This window comes from Vicugna pacos, chromosome 3 (genome assembly GCF_048564905.1).
Source record: "Vicugna pacos chromosome 3, VicPac4, whole genome shotgun sequence".
Classification (NCBI taxonomy): domain Eukaryota; kingdom Metazoa; phylum Chordata; class Mammalia; order Artiodactyla; family Camelidae; genus Vicugna; species Vicugna pacos.
In genome coordinates this window covers 120,468,010-120,488,146 of record NC_132989.1, presented here as the reverse complement: position 1 = coordinate 120,488,146, position 20,137 = coordinate 120,468,010, and the positions used below count along the sequence as shown (strand labels likewise).

At 56.1% G+C, this 20,137-nt stretch overlaps 1 protein-coding gene across 3 annotated transcripts; it reads left to right on the top strand.

The window, feature by feature from the left end:
* Positions 1 to 592: 592 nt before the first annotated feature.
* Positions 593 to 17,943, top strand: EXOC3 (exocyst complex component 3). 3 transcript variants are annotated; one of them, XM_072958915.1, is made up of 14 exons: positions 616 to 637; positions 1,621 to 1,692; positions 1,812 to 1,957; positions 3,525 to 3,744; positions 6,275 to 6,956; positions 8,655 to 8,772; positions 9,451 to 9,576; positions 10,553 to 10,653; positions 12,551 to 12,661; positions 12,744 to 12,894; positions 14,131 to 14,253; positions 16,251 to 16,412; positions 16,849 to 16,976; positions 17,638 to 17,943. In XM_072958915.1, the coding sequence occupies exons 3-14, from the start codon at positions 1,814 to 1,816 to the stop codon at positions 17,807 to 17,809; spliced, it is 2,238 nt and encodes a 745-aa protein (XP_072815016.1). In that variant the 5' UTR covers positions 616 to 637; positions 1,621 to 1,692; positions 1,812 to 1,813; the 3' UTR covers positions 17,810 to 17,943. The 3 variants fall into 3 exon arrangements, with proteins under 3 accessions (XP_072815015.1, XP_072815017.1, XP_072815016.1); XM_072958914.1 differs by lacking the exon at positions 1,621 to 1,692 and having other exon boundaries at positions 593 to 637; positions 1,767 to 1,957; XM_072958916.1 differs by lacking the exon at positions 1,812 to 1,957 and having other exon boundaries at positions 598 to 637.
* Positions 17,944 to 20,137: the final 2,194 nt, after the last annotated feature.

Sequence of the window (20,137 nt, the reverse complement as noted above, 5' to 3'; positions counted from 1 at the left end):
AAATGTTCTACAGTTATAATTTCAAGCATAATTTTACCTTTTTGTTCACATCCTTCATTGCTCAGTTTGGTGCTGTTTTCATAAATTACTAGGGACAGATGAGACAATACTGGGATCAGCTCGCAGAGGGATTAGTAAGGTGCTGGGCCTTGGAAGGTGACCGCCGCTCGGCTGACTGGCAGGCTGTGGTGTGCGCGGAGGCAGCAATGGGGGCTCCCGCACCTCCACCTCCCCGCCCTGCCCCGTCTGCACGCGTGTGCTCACCCGCACGCGCTCCCATGTGTGTGGCGTGGGGGGGCGTGTACGGGGTCTGTGTATGTTCACGTGGTGTGTGTGTCTGCGTGTCCACGTGTGTTTGTGTGTCCGCTGCGCGCGCTCGCGCCCCTGCCCCTCACCGCGCCGCCGCCCGGCTCTGCGCCCCTCGGGCTCCAGCCCCGCCGCGTCAGCCCCGGGCTCCCCGCTCCCGGGCCCCCCGGGCCCGCGATCTCGCCCACGCTCAGCGAGGACCCTCCGGTGCCGGTGCCCGCAGCCCTCTGCCGGCGGCCAGGGCCGCCCAGGCCCCGCCCTTCCGGTCGCGAGGCCGGAAGCGGAAGCGCCCTCGGCCGCTAACTTCCGGGCGGCGGCGGCGGCGCGCAGGGTGAGGGGCTTGCCGCGGTCCGGCGGGCGGGCGGTGCTGGGTGGGGGTCGCTGTCCCCGCCCGCTGTCCCTTCCCCGGGCTCCAGCGGGTGCGGGCGCGGCCCGGAGGCGGCGCGGGCGGCTGTGGGGCTCCAAGGGGAGGCTGACGACGCGCCAGGGGACGGAGGGAAGGAGCAGGTGCAGAGCTGCCTGCGCGGCGCCGGGCGAGGGGGCGCGCGGCCGCAGGGGGCCGTCGGGCGCCGCCTCTGACGGCCGTGTGTCCCGCCCCGCGCGCCGGCGGCCGTGCTCAGGGAAGGGAGCGAGGGCAGACGGCGGCCGCACCAGCCCCGTGAGCGCAGAAGGGCACTCGTGTACAGATGGGGGCCCTCTTTCTCGGGACCCTTGGGGTCTCCGACACGTGTGGGAATGGGGAGTGAGAAACGTCTCCGAGAAGCTCTGCGCAGGAAGCGTGCGTGGAAGGGGACGTCTGACGGCTGAAGTCAGCCCTCCTCTGCCGGGCGCTCACCGCTCCCCTGTCGCCCTGGTGGGGGTGTCCGTGGAGCTGGCATGAAGGCAGGCTGGCTCGGTATCTGAGCACCTGTGCGCTGTATGCTGTATCTGAGCAGAGTGCCTTTTGCCCTCTCACCTGTGTTTGCAGTAGGAAATAGAATTTGGGGTAATGCAGACAGTGACGGTGCTGGAACTTAAGCTGGGCGTGGTGAAGTGTGAGCTGTCCCCGTGCTCCTGTGTCCTCACTGAGGCTCCCTGGCAGAGCCGCCCCGCCGGCATATTAAGTGAAGGCTCTGGAAATGAGAAAGCGGACCCATCTCGGGGAGAGCAGTGCCTTGGATACTGATATATGATGAGGGGTCTGGGGTCCACATAGAGAAGTCCTCCTTACGTTAATACCTATAGTTGCCCTTTGTCCAGTTAAAGGTAAAACTGAATTTGAACGTTTGTATTTCTTACCAAGGAGTTCATAATCCGAGTTAAGCTTTCTTTCAGGTTTATTGGATTAATGATCCCAAATGCTCTCCCTGTAGCTCCACAATGAGCAGCTGATTGTTGGTGGAGGGGGTGAGTTTTATACTTAACATTTCTACCTTCCTCATGCATCTTCCCCTCCTGTTCCCTGCCTGGTTGGCACACAGGGCACCTCTAGTATGAGAGGTGCAGGGATTCTGCCTGCTTTGCAGCCATGAAGGAGACGGACCGGGAGGCTGTTGCAACAGCGGTCCAGAGGGTTGCTGGGATGCTTCAGCGCCCGGACCAGCTGGACAAAGTGGAGCAGTATCGCAGAAGAGAGGCCCGGAAGAAGGCCTCTGTGGAGGCCAGATTGAAGGTATAAGACCAGAGTGGCCACGGGCACCTGCTTCACTCCCAGGCGGGACAGGGCCTTTTATTTCGCCCTTCAGGTTCCTGCTTAACAGCATCATTGTGAAGATACGAAGAGAGACAGACTTGAAGGCTACCTTTACTTAGGACTTTCCTTCCAACAATATACTGCCAATCAGTAGATTTACAGGGAAGGCGATGGGAGTATTGAGAGCACTGAAGGAACCTTTTTAAGCATGGAAGTATGCATTTCACTTTTTGAAAAGCACTAGAATAATAACAGCTTTTCTTATTTATTGAAAGCTCTTCTACCAGCGGTCTCCAGAGGGCATTTTGTTTAGATCATTCAGCACACACAGCAGTAGGCTGACTGTGCCAGGCGCTCTGCGGGCTGCGGGGTAGGAAGTAGAAGAGCTATTCACATTTATTAGAGTGTGTGAGAGTGAGGCAAAAAAGAAAACCAGTCTTTTATGATTTCGATTGGCTTTCAACAATTCATGTGGAGAGATGAGGTTTTATTAAAATAATGCACATCTGATATGGTTATAAAAACGGTAATATAGGAGCCTGCTGTAGTGGACTGGCAACGCAACAGTCTTGAGGATTTAAGAGATTGCCTCTGAGGAAGTTAATTCTCACACGGATATGGCGATGAGGTCACGTCTCTGAAACATCACGTCATTAGCATCCAGGTAATGGCAGGTGTGATGAGACAGGAGGAGGATCCTTCATTTGTGCCATCGAAGCAATCAAAGACCTGTTCGACTAATTTGAAACAATTTCATATCAATTTAAAAAACAGTTGGGACTTGTTATATTTTTATTCAGAAATTTAGTCTGTTTTAGAATCTCGTGGGGTTAACTAACGGTCATCAGTAGTGACTTAGAAACCTTGTGCGGTCTGTTGTTAATTACTCTGAAACGCAAGTTAGCACTCCTGGGTGGAAGGTGTTCTTGGCTTTGGTTGTGCTGCCTGGGCTCTCCCTGCCTGTTCTGTCCACATGCTGCTGCTCCTTCTTGCCCTCTCCCTTCTGCCTCCCTCTCCCTTCTGACTGTGCAGCTCCCCGGGGGGCATTTCCTGGGCCCTCAGTGTGAGTCTGAGTCTCACACGTACCAGTTCTGTGCAGTGGGGCCGGCCATCCTGGGGCTGAGCCTGGTTCTGGCTGAATGGCTGGACACCCCTCTCCCCTCAGGTTGATGAGCAAATCCTGACAGTTTCTCCCTCTAGACAAGGCCTGTTAGGAAACCGAGGGTTGCCCGGGAGATCATATTTAGAGTCCTAAGGATGCCATTTCAGGGGCCGCCACCACTTGGGGTGTCCCCACGGTGGTGTCCCACATTTTCAGGCTGAAGGCTAGATGAGGAACTGTGAGGTTTTCCCAGCAAAGCTGTGAAAGCCTGGTTCTGTGCTAAGGCAACAATGAAAAAAGAAGTTCCCCGTGACTCAAATCCTTATTGGACTTTACTCTCTGCTCTGGGCATTGACTATTCCCTGCTCTGAAGCGTCTCTTCCCTGCATCTGTCCATGGCTGTCCCAGTTCCACTTACCCCCGCCCCGCGCATGTCTTCCGTAGGCTGCAATCCAGTCGCAGCTGGACGGGGTGCGCACAGGCCTGAGCCAGCTCCACAGCGCGCTGAGCGATGTCAAAGACATCCAGCGGTCCCTGGCCGACGTCAGCCAGGACTGGAGGCAGAGCATCAACACCATCGAGAGCCTCAAGGACGTGAAGGACGCCGTCGTGCGGCACAGCCAGCTTGCTGCAGCCGTGGAGAACCTCAAGAACATCTTCTCAGGTAGCGGACTGGGCGGGGCCACTGTGCTCCCCACGGCTCACATGTTTGCTTGCTCTGTGGGAGATACGGGAGTGGTGTGTTTGTGAACCTGCTTGGAGTGGGTGAGAGGTGTGATTTTTGCCTGCACAGTCAGGTTCTTGTTTTGAACGGGGGTGGATGGTCAGTTGAGTAGGTAAAGACTAGAAGGTGGCTCATGGTTCTGGTTTGTCAGGACAGAGGCACCGCCATGGGTAACAGACAGGCGCCGCGTAAGCGGCCTTCCTCAGCTGCAGGGCAGCTCCCCCGGGCCCTGCTGGTGCAGGGGAATAGAGGTGTAGCACACATCTGGGAAGAGCTCGCAGTCTGTGAGAGAAGCAGCGCTGTGTCCAGGCAGAGGGAGGGTGTGCACAGGACAGAGGCAGGAGAGAGAGGGGACACGGGGTGGGGCGTGCCCTGGAGTCTCTGTCAGTATTGGAGCGGGCCTGGCGGGGTCCTCCGGCCCGGCCGAGGGGAGGGCCTACGGGCAAGAGGGCAAGGGAGGGACCTTTGAGAATCAGCAGGAGGAGGAGTGTCCGTGGCCTGTTTGGGATCAGTGTTGGCAGGAATCCCCTTCTGGGGCTCCTGGTTATGTTCAGCATGGCCCCCCTCAGGCTCCATCCCCAGGGTCTGTCCCTCCACTTGTTCCCTGGCCTCTGCCAGGGTCACCAGCATCCCAGCAAGAAGCCCTGGGATGGTCTAACCCTTGCCTTCCCTTATCTCTTGTCTGGTCTCAGCAGGTTCTCTCTGGCCTTCCCCAGACATGTCTGCACTTCCCCCAGCTCTGCTTAGCCCTGAGTGTTCCCTTCCACTTAACCACTGCATGGTGGCCTTGCTGCTGCCCTGTCACACTGTGGTAGTCTGCGTTCTGTTCCACCCCATTCTTCTGGACCCCACGCCTGTGTCTGCCAGCAGCATCGTTGAGTGCATGGCCCCATTCCCCTGTGCATGCCCGTCTTCCTGAGGCTGTGTTCCGGGGCCCTTCTCAAGTCTCTCGGGAGTGACACCACTGCTGACTCCGCAGTGGGTGCTCGGGGGCAGCTCCTCTCGGTGACTGTTAGCTGCCTGGACTGGGACTGTCTCCCTGCCAGAGTCTCCTTCGTGACGTCTCGCAGCCTTCTTGGCCCACTTCTCTTCTCCTGTCGTTCCTGTTGGCCGGCAGCACTTCCTGCAGTTTGTGAAACTGCACAGTACCTGTAACGTGTGCTAAGTGAGGCTGAAGAAAGCAAGGTGTGCCTGAGCTTGCTCTGCCCCTTTCTTCCTTTTCTGGGGCTGCCGCGGTCTGCACTGGGTCTGCACTGGGTCTGCCAGATGGTGTCCCCCGGGTCCCTCGGGCTCCGTCCACTCTTTTTCAGTCCTTTTTTCTTTCTGTTCTTCATACTTGGTCATTTCTCTTGTCCTGTCTTCATGTTTGCTGACTTTTTTCTTCTGCTTGTTCAAATCTGCCTTTGAATCCCTAAAGTAAGATTTTCACTTGAGTTATTGTACTTTTTTACCACCAGAAGTTTTTGGTTTCTTTTAAGGTTTCTTGTCTTCTCATGGGTATTTCCATTTTGTTCATGTATCCTTTTCTTGACTTCCTCCACATTTTCCTTTTGTTCTTTGAGCATCTTTGAGTTGTTCAGAGATCTTGTTTTAGTCCACGGTCTAGTCTTTCTCAGGGATGGTTTCTGTGGGTTTATTTTCCCTTTGAATCTCTGTGCTTCCTTCCGTCTTGTGCGCCTTGTGACGCTCTTGTTGTTAAACACCAGATGTTTGGGTCCAGTATCGTGGTGACTCTGGGAATCAGATTTTCCTCTTTCCCAGGGTATGCTGGCTTTTGTTTTTTGTTTTTGTTTTTGATTGTTGTAGGCTGTCTCTGTTGAGGAACAGGCTGAGGTGTAAACTCAAGGGTTTTCTTAGGTCTTTTCTGAAGCTGTGCCTTTGCTGGTCATTTGCAGTCACTTTCTGAGCTCCCCTGTAGATGAGGCTGCTTTTGAATGTCTTGGTCTTTAGCATCTGGTTTCCAAAAGGGAAAAAGAGAAAAACGAAGGGGAAAAACGGCAGCAGCCCTTTAAACCCCCTGGAAGCCACTTCAGCCAGAGGTGGATGCGCAGCAGCGGCCCCGCCTCTGTGTCGGCACCTCTGTGACCAGAGCAGCGGTCAGCAGCCGGAGCACAGATCCCCAGCGTTTGGAGGACAGCATCCTTCTTGCCAACCTTGGCCCCCTTAAGCTGTCTGCAAGCTGCTCCGGGAACACGTGGCAGGGGTGGTGGGGATGAGGGATGGGGGGTGGGTAACTGCTACTGTGCTAAGAGCTGAAATACACCCAGATCGCCCACAATTCACTGTCCAGGCCTCCCCTGGAAGCCTCAAGGGCCCAGTAGACTCTGGAGTTCCGAGTTACTTAGATTCTGTCCGTGCAGGGGTCGTGCAGGTGGGGGCGGACTCCCGGGGCTCCCGTCCCCGCTGTCTGCCCAGAACCTGCGTGGTCCCTCATCTGGGCTTTCTCAGTGCTGTTGTGTCTCTACCCTAGTGCCCGAGATCGTGAGGGAGACGCGGGACCTCATAGAGCAAGGGGCACTCCTGCAGGCCCACCGGAAGCTGATGGACCTGGAGTGCTCCCGGGACGGGCTGCTGCATGAGCAGTACCGCATGGACAGCGGGAACACGCGCGACATGAGCCTCATCCACAGCTACTTCGGGAGCACGCAGGCGCTCTCGGACGAGCTGGCCAAGCAGCTGTGGATGGTGCTGCAGAGGTGCCTGGGCACTGTTCGCCGGGACCCCACCCTGCTGGTCTCAGTCGTCAGAATCATTGAAAGGGAAGAGAAAATCGACAGGCGCATACTTGACCGGAAGAAGCAGACTGGCTTTGTGCCTCCAGGGCGGCCCAAGAACTGGAAGGAGAAGATGTTCACCGTCCTGGACAGAACTGTGACCACGAGGATTGAGGGCACGCAGGCAGGCACCAGGGAGTCCGACAGGATGTGGCTTGTTCGCCACCTGGAGATCATACGGAAGTACGTCCTGGATGACCTCATTGTCGCCAAGAACCTGATGGCCCAGTGCTTCCCTCCCCATTACGAGATGTTCAGCAACCTCCTGCGCATGTACCGCCAGGCCCTGAGCACACGCATGCAGGAGCTCGCTGCGGAAGACCTGGAAGCCAACGAGATCGTGAGCCTGTTGACATGGGTCTTGAACACCTACACGAGGTAACCGCGCCCTCGCACTGTGTGCTTCTTGTCTCGTCCAGCTGTGAGACGTGCCGGGTCGTCTCACTCAAGGCGTCTGCTGGCTCATGGGTCTCTCTCCTGGCCTGTCTGCTCCCCAGGCCGGGCCCCGCCCTGCGGGCGCGTGCTTTGGTGTGGGTGGTGCCTAGGCCCTGGACTTCAGCTGTGCTGACGCCAGGTACTCACCGCGCTGACCCGCTTCCTCCCGTGGTAGCACCTGAGCAAGGGGTGGGGGGGTCACCCACTGGTCCCGTGACGCCCCATGACCTGCACAGAGTCATCTGGCTTCTCCTGGCTCTGACAACCCTGCGTTTGCTTTCTTCCTGCCGCTGTGCTGGGAAGACCAGTGTCTTTTTTGCATTTCAGCCTTAAATTAAGGTTTTGTCGTAAAAGGGGCGCGAGCCACTTTGTGCACGTCTCAGCTTGAGGGAGGGTCTGAAAGGCCCTCCCCGTGGTGGCGGTGCTTGAGGAGGGGCCTGCAGAGGGGAGGACACAGTATCCCAGCCTGTCTTGTTGCTACTTAGAGCTTAAGTAAGCCTCTCATTCTAGCAGGAGATTTTGGGGTATTTCTGTTCGTGTTTTGTTTCTCGGTAACTATTTATAATAAAGGATATGTGCATTTTCCACAGAACATTGTAAAGGAAGGAACCGTGACCACCATGGTGGTGCGGCTTTACCGTGTGGGGCCCGGGCCTCATCGCCTCCTGAGCTGCCCCCCGTGATCTGGGGTTCCTGCACGCGGGTCCCGGTGGGCCACCCCTGAGGGGCACAGCCACCGTCCCGTGGACTTGAGGGATTTGAGGCACAGGGAGGACCACCCCCGAGGGCGTGCGGCTGGGGCTGGGGAGCAGGTTGGAGTCCGGGCTCTGGGCGTGCCTGTGCTCCGGCCCAGCCGCTGGGTGAGCGCTGTGCGCCCGCGCGGTTCATGCAGCACGTCCTAGGTGGTGGTCTGTCATTTGAAACTTCTCTGACAGCTTCGTGTGGGTCACCACGTTCTGTCACGTGGGACTTCCTCACAAGGAAAGTTGAACTGCTTTCATGCTAGACACATTTTCAGGCTGAATTACAGTTCTTGGGCAAAAATAATCTAGATGGTAAACAGTTTTTTAGCATTTGCAGACTTTCGTGCAGAATTTTCTCACTCAGGAGGACCTTAGATTTCTTGTGGGTAGTGGATTAGCTGTTAGTACTGTCATTCCAAATTCTTGTGGATAAGGCATGAATTTTCCGAGCAGTCGGACCTTGGACTTACAGGAACCCAGCCACACCCCTAGGTATTAGCTGTCTTTTATAAAAATGTTTTTCTGAGGCTCGGTCCACATCCCTGTCTTCCTAGGCACTAGACGCTCTTCCTTGCTGCCTCATATGTCAGCATGAACATCACATGCTCTCTGCTCCGGTCCTTGGGTCCTTGTCACCTTGCAGGGATCAGCAGTGTCAACCTTAGTGCTTGTCTGTTGTTCCCTGACCACAGCACTGCTGTCCTTTCAGCACCTCCTGTCTGCCAGGCCCCAGTCTCCCTGGAGGCACCCCTGGGGGAGCAGACGCCTTGCCCCTGGCGGCCAGGCCTGCCTCCCCTCGCACCGCCTTGAGGGTGGCTGGGCGTTTGCATGTCTGAAATGGCAGCAGAGCGGCTGTTGGCCTGCAGCGGGTCTGTCTCACCCCGGGTCTTCCCCGTAGTGCGGAGATGATGGGCAACGCGGAGCTGGTCCCGGAGGTGGACGCCAGCAACCTGGAGCCTTTGCTTTCTCCGAACGTGGTCTCTGCGCTGCTGGACACGTACATGTCGACGCTGACTGTGAGTGGGAGGCGAACGTCCCAGGCAGGCGGTGTCTGGTGCACAGACAGCCAGGGGGCAAGGGCAGGCGCCGGACCCTGTCTTGGCATTGGCTTCCCCAGCACGTGAGGGCTGTTTCCGGAAAGTGGGTGCGGAGACGTGTGTTTGCCAGCGAGCTGAGGAGAGGAGAGTGGCCCTTCTCTGGCCCTGGATTTAGAAGCTGTCTGGGGCATCCATCCTGCAAGTGGGAACCTCCTCTGGCTGGAGGATGAGTCTGCCGGTCTCAGTGCTGAGCCTGGGAGTGGGAGGAGGGCAGGCAGGGGATGGAATGCTGCCCGGTGACCTCCAGGTGGCCCCAGAGTAAGATGCCATGGTTGGGGTCTGCTCCTGGGACATGGTGAGCCTGACACCAGCCAGTGCTGACCGGGGCTCTGAGGCAGTGCTGGGAAGCAGGGCAGCCCTGTGCTCCTGAGGTGACTGTGGTGGGTCTGGTCTCCAGGGATGGGCCTGCCTCCAGCATGACCGTCGTCCAAAGGGTTAAGTCGACAGAGGCTGGGGGGCACCGCCCAGTGGAGGTGGCTCGAGGGGTGGCCCCACCTGGTGTCCCCTTGTCTGGGGACAGGGCTTCCCTCTGCAGCTGTTCCGCTGAAGAGCGGCCCACTGACTCCGAGCCTGTTGTCTTCTCCCTTCCTGGCCCAGTCGAACATCATTGCCTGGCTGCGGAAGGCCCTGGAAACAGACCGGAAGGATTGGGTGAAGGAGACTGAGCCTGAAGCCGACCAGGACGGCTACTACCAGACCACGCTCCCCGCCATCGTCTTCCAGGTGCGCCTGGCCTGGGCCACTCCTGCGCGGCCTGGGTCTGCGGGCTTGCAGCACACGAGCCTGCCTGTGCAGAGATGGCGAGAGCCTGCCGCTCTCCGGATTTGAGGACCCGGGGGCCGGGCTTGCCAGCGCTCCGCAGTCCCATGGTCGCTGTTGCTGTTTTCCTGATGTATTTGGTCTTAAGCTGGAACCTGACTATATGTTACGTGTGTGTGGTGCTCAGGTTTGAGTTTGCTTGCTTGTTTCTCGATGTAACTGCCCAGGATTTGTCTTCGTGAATGCTACCTAGGTGCATAAGCTGACGCATTTAGGGACAAGCCCTCTAGATTTCAGCCGTCACTACGAGTGCGTTTTCGCAGCTGGCCTACTTCTCGGTGCCCGGCACCTGCTGGTGTCCCCTGCTTTCCTTCTTCTCCTGGCCGCCCACCTTCCTCTGATAACAGTAGCTGGTGGTGGGTGGGCTGAGTCGACTTGGGATGGTCTCCTTCTGCTGACACGGCTTGGCCGCCCGCCGGGCTCTGGGTGATCCTGCTAGTCAGTGGCACACCGGGCTCCCCCTTCCCCTCATTCTGGGGTGAGCTCTGCCCTCTGGCCCTTCTCCATCTTTCCACATCTGGCTCCCCGCAGCTCCTGTGTGTCCTAGTTCTCAGGAAACCCACGTCACAAATGACAGCCCAGCCCCTGGTTCCCATGCGACCCCAGCCGCCCCGATCCCCAGGCCCCTCGTCTCCTGGTGAGAACGCACACTGTCCCCTTTGTGGGCTAGCCTTTGCAAGTGATGAGGAAATGATTCACTAGGTTTTACACAGCGGGAAAGTTTTGTTTGTTAACTAGCTTTATTGTTTTTCAAGCGGGTTCGTTTTTTTCTCTGAATTTGGATCATCTTAACTACCAGGCAGCAGGTGGGGGCTTACATAATGGGAAGCTTGCACTCTTGTGAGTTTGCATCAGAATTCATAAGTTCTCCAACTTTCAGATGTTTGAACAGAACCTTCAAGTCGCTTCTCAGATAAGTGAAGATTTGAAAACGAAGGTACTAGTTTTGTGTCTTCAGCAAATGAACTCTTTCTTAAGTAGGTACGTATTCTCGCCAGTGTGCTCGTTTAGAGTGCGTGTGTGTGTGTGTTAATGAAAAGCAAACATCTATAGCAAAGAATTCAACCCTGGATTCCCTGTAGATACCTCCTTTGTCACGTAGACTTTGAGCCTCTTCCTACTATCTTCCCTTTGAACTGATTCCACATCCCCTGAGGTCCCAGACGTGCTTTTGGCGTGGGGGGGCGCTGCCACAGTGCGGCGTCAGAGCCCCCTTCAGGCAGCGTCCTGTGTCCTGGTTCCACCGCCAGCAGAGCCCGCCTTCCACGGCAACGCCTCCTCCCTTGGAATTGTTCCCAAGGAAGGTTTTCCAGTGTACACAAGTGTAGGAAGAACGGCGTAAAGAACTTACCCCATCGTCTTGGTTCAAAAGCCGTTCCTTTGAAGCCACCTCGCCTCTCCTGGTTTCCCTCCCCCACTCTGCTGAAGTACAGGTGACTTGAACGATGGGCGGGACGCTGACCGCCTGGGGCAGCGGGAGTGCACGCTCACGGCCCTGCAGCCCTGCCATCAGGGTTCTGCACCCACACTCAGCCCATCTCAGATGGCGCGGTGCTGTCATGAGAACTGGCGGTGTGTGAGCGGACCCGCGCTGTTCACACCCACGCTGTTCCAGGGTTGGCTGTACTTTAGAGCAAATCCCAGACTTTGCAGCCTTTCATCTGCTGCCCTAACTACCGTGCCACTGGCCCGTGTGAAACGTGCACAAGCCTTCTGGGGGCCCATCCGGTTGGGGGCCCATCCGGCCGGGGGCCCAGCCAAGTCTGTGTTGGGTTTTCCTGCTGGTCTTGAGCCTGTCTGCTTATAGCTGTGTGCTCGGACCAGGCTGGCAAAGGCTCTGCCTCGTGGGGCACAGTACAGCAGCCCCCCAGGCCCCTGGTTTGTGGGGACGCACAGGTCATCCTACACAGCATCGCCTGGCCTGGCCCTCGAGGGGCTGTTTGCCCCCAACCACAGGTTGGCTCTGAAGGCTGTGGGGCTCCTCTGTGCTTACTCACTGCTTTGCAAGGGCCTCACATTGTGTCTGTCAGGGGACGCAAGTCCCTTGTCCCTCGTTCTGCTCTGGTGGCTCAGTGCTGACAGCAGGCCCCTCACCTAGAACCCCGTTGGCTGGCCATCCAGGGGGTCAGGGCCTGAACCCCCAGGCCTGTCCGTCTGTGATGGTCGTGGCCTGAGTTAGACACCTTGTTGGAAGAATGAGGTGGGATTTTTCCACAAAGGGGAAGTTTTCCTCATCAGCCTTAGTTGTTTGATTACCTGAGCCCCACTTTGGACAGAAAGGTGGAAAAATGCTTTATCACGTCCCTTCAGTTGCCCATTTTCAGTTTGCTCTTTTCTTAAGATCTACTGAAAATACACATGATGTGTTTTACTGTCCTTCTGCCCCACGCATTTGAGAATCCCCATCATAAGTTCAAAACGAAATATGTGGGTATCTCAGTGGTTTGTGTTCTTGACACCTTAAAGAATCTAAGTTATTTTTAATTTGATTTTTTCAGGGAAAGTTTCAGAAAAGGACATTTGTCTGACATTTGGTAGTGTTCCCAACACTGTTGTATGAGTTTCTAGATGAGTTATATGTCAGACAAAATAAAGCTTTCCCAGTTACTTGCATGTATTTCAGAATGTTTCTGTAATCAAAATATGAGCCACATTTCAGAGCCTGATGTGAAATTAAATTTTAATCCATGTAAGATGATTAACTTCTCTGTTCTTCTGTTAGTGTAGTTTGCCTCCGCCCTACAAATGTTTTGTTTTTGAAGACTCACCTGGTCAGACATTAGTGATGCAGAACTCATCTGTCAGGCTTAATGTCTGCATGGTGCCGCAGACCCTCGGGGTTCTTCTGTGTTCTGATGCGGGCTGTGTGTGTCCTCAGGTACCGGGAGGAGGCGCAGGTGTACAAGGAGGAGCACCTGAGGAACCGGCAGCACCCGCACTGCTACGTTCAGTACATGATCGCTGTCATTAACAACTGCCAGACCTTCAAGTGAGGGGCCTGGGGGCACTCCCAGGGCGGGGGCAGGACAGGATCAAGGTCCCCTCACCCAGCCCTCACTGCTTCCTTGCAGAGAATCCGTAGTCAGTTTGAAGAGGAAGTATCTGAAAAGTGAGGGGGAAGCAGGTGTGTCCCTGAGCCAGCCGAGCATGGACGGGCTTCTGGACGCCATCGCCAAGGAGGGCTGTGGCAGCCTGCTGGAGGAGGTCTTCCTGGACCTGGAGGTGGGCACTTTCTCCTCCCACCACAGGCGGCCTGAGCCGCGTGCACATTTGTCTGCAGCGGGGGTCAGGCCTGTGCTTCTCTGGGCCGTGGGTGCTGCGTGGGACGCAGGCCTGCATTGGGGGCCTGCTGGCGGGTAATCGGGTAGAGACATCTGGTAAAACTCAGAGACCGAGCTACTCGGTGGAATGCCAAGTAGAAACAAGGCCGACTGTGCTCATTAGCAAATCCTCGATAGAAGAGCCAAACTGGGAGCATGTGCCGGCTGCACACACTTCACAAGGCCGGGCTGGGTTTTGAGCCAAGGTGCAGAACACTGTCTGGCCGAGTGCGCTCAGATCATGTCACAGGCACAACACACGATGAACAAGTAAGTGTACTTCAGAAATACAGGAATGGCTCAGCATTGTCTAGAATTGGTGGAAACCAGAATATACTTTAAAAATAGAACCGTGATCATCTTGGTCCTGCTGGGTAGGAACTCTTCGGGTGACTGGTGGGATAATTCTGTCATGTCTGTAATTTTCTCGAAAGTGGTTTAGAAAACAGATGACATGTATGCATTTGAAATTACTTCACGGTATTAGAAAAGACAACATGACAGGGAAATAGATGAAAGACACAGAGAACTATTTCACAAAGGATTATAAACGTCCTAAAATGAAACAAAACAGTCTTACGTGTCCTCTTCAGAGAAATGCAGATCAAACTGAATATTCCTGTTGCTTAGCAAGACAGCAGGGATTAGGAACATTGCTACCATGTGGGGTTGAGGGCACGAGAAGAGAGACTCGTATTCGCTGTAGAACTGTGAATCGGTACAGTGTTTGGAGACAGTTTGGAAACCATTATCAAGGTTTTAGCTGCATACTTTCTGACTGAGCAGTTCCACTTTTAGGAATTTCACCTAAAGACACAGTCATTGCAGCATTTTTTGCAATTGCAGAACGTGAGAAATTTTAACTATCTGTCAGAGTTGGTCAGTAACAGAGCATCCACATAATAAATGGACGTAGTCAGTTAAGATAAAATGTGGATGCACCGATACCTACACTGCGTGTAGCATAAATCTCATGTAGTTAAAGTGTGTATTTGCAGAATGTTACAGGAGTATTGCTGTCACAGTCGGAAGGAACGTCAGGCAGACGCAGGAATGTGGGCCCTGTGTGCCTCCCTCCCGATGACTCAGTCACGTGGGGACAGTGTCCAGGGGTGTTTTCTGTGGTCTGTGCTTTCAGCAACATCTCAGTGAACTGATGACAAAGAAGTGGCTGTTAGGCTCGAACGCCGTGGACATCATCTGTGTCACCGTGGAAGACTATTTCAATGATTTTGCCAAAATTAAAAAGCCTTATAAAAAGGTAAGAATGTGGGCACAGTCGTGTGGTGAGTCCAGCTGGCATCTTGTGTAGAGTTCAGTGTCACTAGTTCTTTGAAGTTCACGGGTGGTTTTATTAACCCAAGGCAGGTCAGAGACGTCCGTGCCTGAAGATGAGAGAGAGGTGGAGGTGACGGGGCATCTAATAACCTCTCTGCCCCCAACACCCCTCTAAAGCCCACACTGACCTGGCTGCAGCCCCAGGATCCTGTGGGTGGTAAGGACCCTCCAAAGGAGGGTGGGGGCAGTGGCCACGGGTCGGATCAGAGGCCTCTCCATGACCCTGCTCAGCCTACAACGAGGCTGCCGGCCTTTCTCCACCCGGCAGAGGCCTGGGAGCTGCTACCAGGCACAGGGGACACCCGGGGACCATGTGTGGAAGCCGCCTTGGCTGCCTGTCTCCCCAGGTCCCGTTCCCGGCCCGTGCTTAGATGGCTTTTCCCGGGGTGTCGGGGGTGTTCTCAGAGCCATGTGTAATTCTGCTGTCGTTGCTTTAAAGTCAGGCTTTCTGTCTGATGCTGGTTTATGGAAGTGAGTGGTTTTGGTATATGGAGCACTTTGTGGAACTTTCTCGCTGCCCCAGGACGTGTCTCCAGACCCCTTCAGTTCCCCCGTGGACAGTGGTTTCATCCTCTGGTTCTTACACGCCCGTGTGTGCTCTTCGTCCTGCAGCCCTGGCTTTGTCTGACTTTGTCTGGCTCGTAATCTTAAAGGAGATTCCTCTAGCCCATCCCCCGGTGGTCCCTGTACAACTGTCAGGGAACCTTTGGTGATTTAGAGGTCAGTGGGGCCAGCTCTGGTCAGTTTTGAACTTCCTGTTGCTTGTACAGCTTTTGGTTCCACCTTTTATTTTTAGACACTGTGGACTGGGATTTAGTAGTTGGTGTCTGATGTGCCCCTGTGTGTCATCCTTGGGCTCGGGCTTGTGGGCTCAGCCAGCCCCCAGCCTGGGCGGCTGCCTTGGCACACACGGCGCTTCACCTGGCTCAGCCACGGGTCCCTGCAGCTGCTGGGTGCCGTCTCCCCTTGTCTCGCGTAGAATGCCCCAACTCGGTGCGGGGAGCAGAGCCTCTCAGCCTCCCCACAGACCCGACTCCTGGGCTCTGGGCTCCAGTGCCTCACATCACATCCTCGTAGCTGTGCTGGCATGTTTGGGGTGACTGCCCAGGTCCATCTTCCACTAAGAGTGGGCTCCCCAGAGGAGTGTGGTCTTCTCTGAAGCTGACCTCCACACGTGGGCTCGGGATTCATCTTCCCTGAAGCTCCTGTCCCACCACATCCAGAGGCTGGCAGCTGGTCAGCCTTCCGTGCACGAGGTGCAGTGTGTGCTTCCTGCGCATTAGGCCTGTGCGCCCTTCCACCTGTGAGGGGCAGAGTGGGGGTCTGGCCCAGGTCCCGACTTCTCCCACTGAACCCACACTCCATCCTGGGGGTAGGAAGCTCAGAGTCGCATACAGGACGGCAGAGCGAGGAGGAGTAGACCCGAATCCCTCCAGGCGGCCCGTGAGCACTTGGACGGGTCTCTGCAAAGCTGGTGCCACGCCAGCGCCCACTCCTCGCATGTGGCGGGAAGCCGTCCCGCAGTGAGTCTGCCCCTAGGGTGACGCGTTGGTGAGGCTGCCAGCCAGCATCCCTCCGGGAGCGTGATCCTGCTGGCTTTCTGGAATGGACACACACATCTCTGCGCGAGGCAGGACCAGCGGGCGCCACCCCGCGAGGCTCGTGGCCAGCCAGTGCATCTGCCTGTGTTGCAGACACAACCGTTTCCACCTTCCTTTCAGCATTTATTTTACGGAAAGAGTGAATGCCGCTGGGATTTCCTAAAATGGCGATCATAATAAAATCACAGACGTGCTTGTTTTGCTTGATTTGTTCACTCTGAACCGTGTGTCGGTGACAAGTGGGAAGGACGCGCTGGCCCGGTCATGTTGGCTTCAGCCTGACTTAGTGCCCAAGTCTGACCGTGTGTCTGCCCCTCAGAGGATGATCGCCGAGGCGCACCGGCGTGTGGTGGTGGAGTACCTGCGGGCCGTCATGCAGAAGCGCATCTCGTTCCGGAGCGCTGACGAGCGCAAGGAGGGTGCCGAGAGGATGGTCCGCGAGGCCGAGCAGCTGCGCTTCCTGTTCCGGAAGCTGGCGTCTGTGAGTGCCGCCCGCCCGCTGCCCGTCTCAGGCCCTGGCCAAGTCAGGGCAGTCCCGCCGCCTGTTGGTTTCCATCCTTAGGACCTTTTGGGCCAGTCAGTCGGGATCAGTCACGTCAGGAACCAGCTCACCTGTTGGTTTCTTCTTCTGTAAACTGACCCTGTGGTTGAGGGCCAGGCACTGGGGACGGCGGCTCATGAGAGGTGCCTGGCGCATCCTGAGCTGCGGGGCTGACTGCAGGGCCCAGTCACAGGCCAGGGTGCTCCCACCCATCTCCCCACCCCATCTCTGCTGGGTCCTCCTGCGAGTGCATCCTGAGGTGTTTCCCTGAAAGAGGTAGGTGCCAGGCTTGCCGGCTAGGTGGCCTCGGCCGGAGAGGGTGTGACAGAGACTTGGGCATGTGTTGTGCTGAGCGTGTCCACGCCCTGTCTTGCAGGGGTCTGGGGAGGATGTGGACGGGTACTGTGACACCATCATCGCCGTTGCAGAAGTCATCAAGCTCACGGACCCTTCTCTGCTCTACCTGGAGGTCTCGACTCTGGTCAGCAAGTACCCAGATATCAGGTAAGGTGGGGCCCTTTCTGAGATCATGGGGAGGAGGGAGAGCCTCAGGCAGTAGGTGTGAGCCTGGTGGGGTGAGTGTGGCGGGTCTGGGCTCCTGCAGGGACCAGCGTGCAGATGCAGTGTGGGTGGAGTGGGCCTGGGACACAGTAATGGTGCAGCTGAGCCGAGGTTCACACACCTCCTGGTGTCGGACGGAGCCAGCGTCACTGGGCTAGTGCAGTGGGGGGAAGCCGGCAGAGCAGAGTGGTTTTGGGAGGCTCACCTTGTGCTGTGCTTGAGGTGGATTCAGAGATGGAAGCCAGGGCCCCTCCGTGTCAGGGGTAAGGAGGGAAGGGCTGTAGGCTTGCTGGCTCCCCACTGCCTCAGCCGGCCCTCTCTCTCTGCCATTGCTCTGGGCTCGTGTTAGTGGAGAGAACTGGTGGCTGTGCGCCCTCCAGGTCCTCCCGCCCTAACTAGGCTATCCATTCAGCAAACATTCAGAAAAGCAACGCTAAAAACCTGTGCAGTTGTAGACTGAAAAAAAGACCAGGGTAAGATGGAAACTCAGGCTTTAGTGCCCCTGGTGTGACAGGGGAGACGCCTTTTCTGGAGCCCTCGGTGGGGGACTAGAGTCAGCTTGGGCTGAGAGGCTGCAGGTGCACCCCTGACGGCCCTTCCCCAGGGACGAACACATCAGTGCCCTGCTGGCCATGCGTGGGGACGCCAGCCGGGACATGAAGCAGACCATCATCGAGACGCTGGAGCAGGGCCCAGCCCAGGCGAGCACAGACTACGTGCCCATCTTCAAGGACATCGTGGTTCCCAGCCTGAATGTGGCCAAGCTCCTCAAGTAGCCAGTCCTGACCCACCTTGGGTGTCGTCCGGGGCAGCCCAGTGAGCAGGGCTCGGGGAGGAATGCCCTCCTCACCTCTGCACTGTGCACACACATCCGAAACTGCTCAATAAAGAGTAAACTGCAGGGAAACAAGGATGTCTCATTTTAGGGTTTCTTCCTGGCCATGGTTCTGTGACACCCAGAAGCTGCTTTAGGTTGTCAGACACATGACCTCTGCCAGGGCCCCGCCTGGAGCCCCCACGTGCCCCTAGAGTTGCGGCCTCTCTTCTGCCCCCTTGCCCGCTGGGGTCGGCTGGATCTGGCGGCCCCCCCGACTCCACGGGGCAGACCTGGCGTGGGCGGTATGGCGGGTGACCCTTGAGCGCCAGGCCTGTAAAAGCGGACATGGATGCAGACGTTTGGTGCGTGTTTCAGGTTCTGCGAGCTGCTGTTCCTGACAGTCCCTGAGCCTCCTTTTCTGTCCCTACACAGCTTCTGCCTCATTTTTCAAATCAGTCGTTACTTTTACACTAAGTTAATTGCAAGGCTACTTCTGGAGTAAATGTGAGCCCTCCTGGCTCCAGCTGGACAGCTTTGCTCCGCCGGGCCGGGCCTGGGTTGGTGCACGCTGACGGCTCTGGCTGAGGGGTGGAGGAGCTCGCCCCGCTGCTCCTCCGGCAGGTGCCCTGCATCCCGGTTTCAGGAGGGAGAGGCGTCCGTGGTGGACGTGCCGTGTCCCGCCTTCCCCTGTGGGATGTGTGTGCGGTGTTGATGCTGGGTGAATGCTGTGCTCTTATTTCACCCTCAGTAGTTGTGAACATTTCACAGGCAGGACTTCCTGCCTCCTCCACCGGCCTTGTCTTGAGCCTGCAGAGGCCCCTGCCTTTCCTCCCAGGCTCTAGACCCTGCTGTCCTGGCCCACTTTCTTCCAGCCCCGGGCCCACCTGCTTTGGGCCACTCGGGTGTGGCAGGAGCTTTATCCTCCCACTCTGGCTGGGTGGGGCCTGCTCCTGTGTGCAGTGAGTGGTGTGTGTCCACTGTCTCTACTGGGGAGGGACTAGTTCCCAGGGCCCAGGTGGTGCCGGAAGCCTCTTTGTTCAGTCAAGGGGCTGTCACGTGTGCGCGCGCACACATCCAAGGCAATCTCAGCGCCAGGATGCTGTCTGCATGCAGGAGATGGCTCCTTAAATCCTCCTTGATATGATTTCTCACTTAGAAACAAAGTTTTCACCCCAAAATGCCTTAAAACATTTTTAATAGGCTTTATCAAGCAGTCCTTGTAGGGTCTGTGGTGGCCCCCTGCCCGGACACTGCCAACAGCACGTGGGGCAGCTCTTTAAGGCACGTTGATTGTGATTAGGGTTACACAGTCTGACTAGATTACATTCACAGAATTAGCATCCACAATTTTCACCCCTCCTAACTTAAAATACATTTCAGTGAAGTTCCTCCATTAAGTCTCCTTTCACAATAGAAGACCAACAGCACAGTTGTGTGAGCACTGTTACAAAATTATTTTCAAGAAAATACGGACGTGAGAAATGACTCCTAAATTTGTGTCTACCACAAAGTAGGCCAAAGTTCAGTATTAAATAAATAGGAATTCTTTCCTAATAAAAGAATTGATAATGGTTTTCCTAAGGAAATACATTCATAAGACTTTGTTTACATTGCTTTACAACGCTATGAAACGTACCCCCAGCACTAGGGTTTATAACACTTGTGTCACCAGACCAGTCTCAAGCCGAAATGGCCTGGAACCTCCGTTCGGGTATCTGTACTTAGCTGTGCAGGTCAACAAACAGGAAACCTGCCCACCCACCACAGAGGACACCGGCCACAGAACTGGCCCAGGAGAGGTTTGTCACCTGGCGGTTTAGTATCTGCAGCGTCCAGTGGGCGTCCAGGAACCGCCCCGAAGCCACTTTCCCCAGCTCAGCCACCGGCTCTGCAGCGGTGAATCAGCCAGCGGTCCAGGGAGTTGTTAAGGCAGCTGGAGATGCTGGACCAGCCAGGCTGTGGACTCCGGACGACCCACTCCCGCCGAGTGTAGGCAGAGCTTGTACCTTCCTCCAGGTTTTGTTAGACAGACAATGGCTGGATTTTGTGCTCACGGGGTTGCTCAAAGTGGATGTGAGTGTGGGGAACAAGCCCTGGAAAGCGCATATCCCTCCTGTACTGTGACGACTGGGCCAGTGGTTCCAGGAGAGAGCAGATGTGCCATCAGCCTACAGAGCCGACTGGGCGAACACTGCGCCTTCCCTGCTGTCTAGTGTTTTTCTCAACAGCAAAGTGTAAACTTCCCATAAGAGATCGATGTGCAGCTCTGAAACCACAAACTGCTTGT

Bases quoted from the DNA above. Each gene is read 5' to 3' on its own strand.
- EXOC3 (XM_072958914.1), top strand. From the start codon at position 1,814: ATGAAGGAGACGGACCGGGAGGCTGTTGCAACAGCGGTCCAGAGGGTT. The intron at 8,773-9,450 runs GTGAGTGGGAGG...TTCCTGGCCCAG, and splicing joins CGTACATGTCGACGCTGACT to TCGAACATCATTGCCTGGCT. The intron at 14,254-16,250 runs GTAAGAATGTGG...TCTGCCCCTCAG, and splicing joins TTAAAAAGCCTTATAAAAAG to AGGATGATCGCCGAGGCGCA.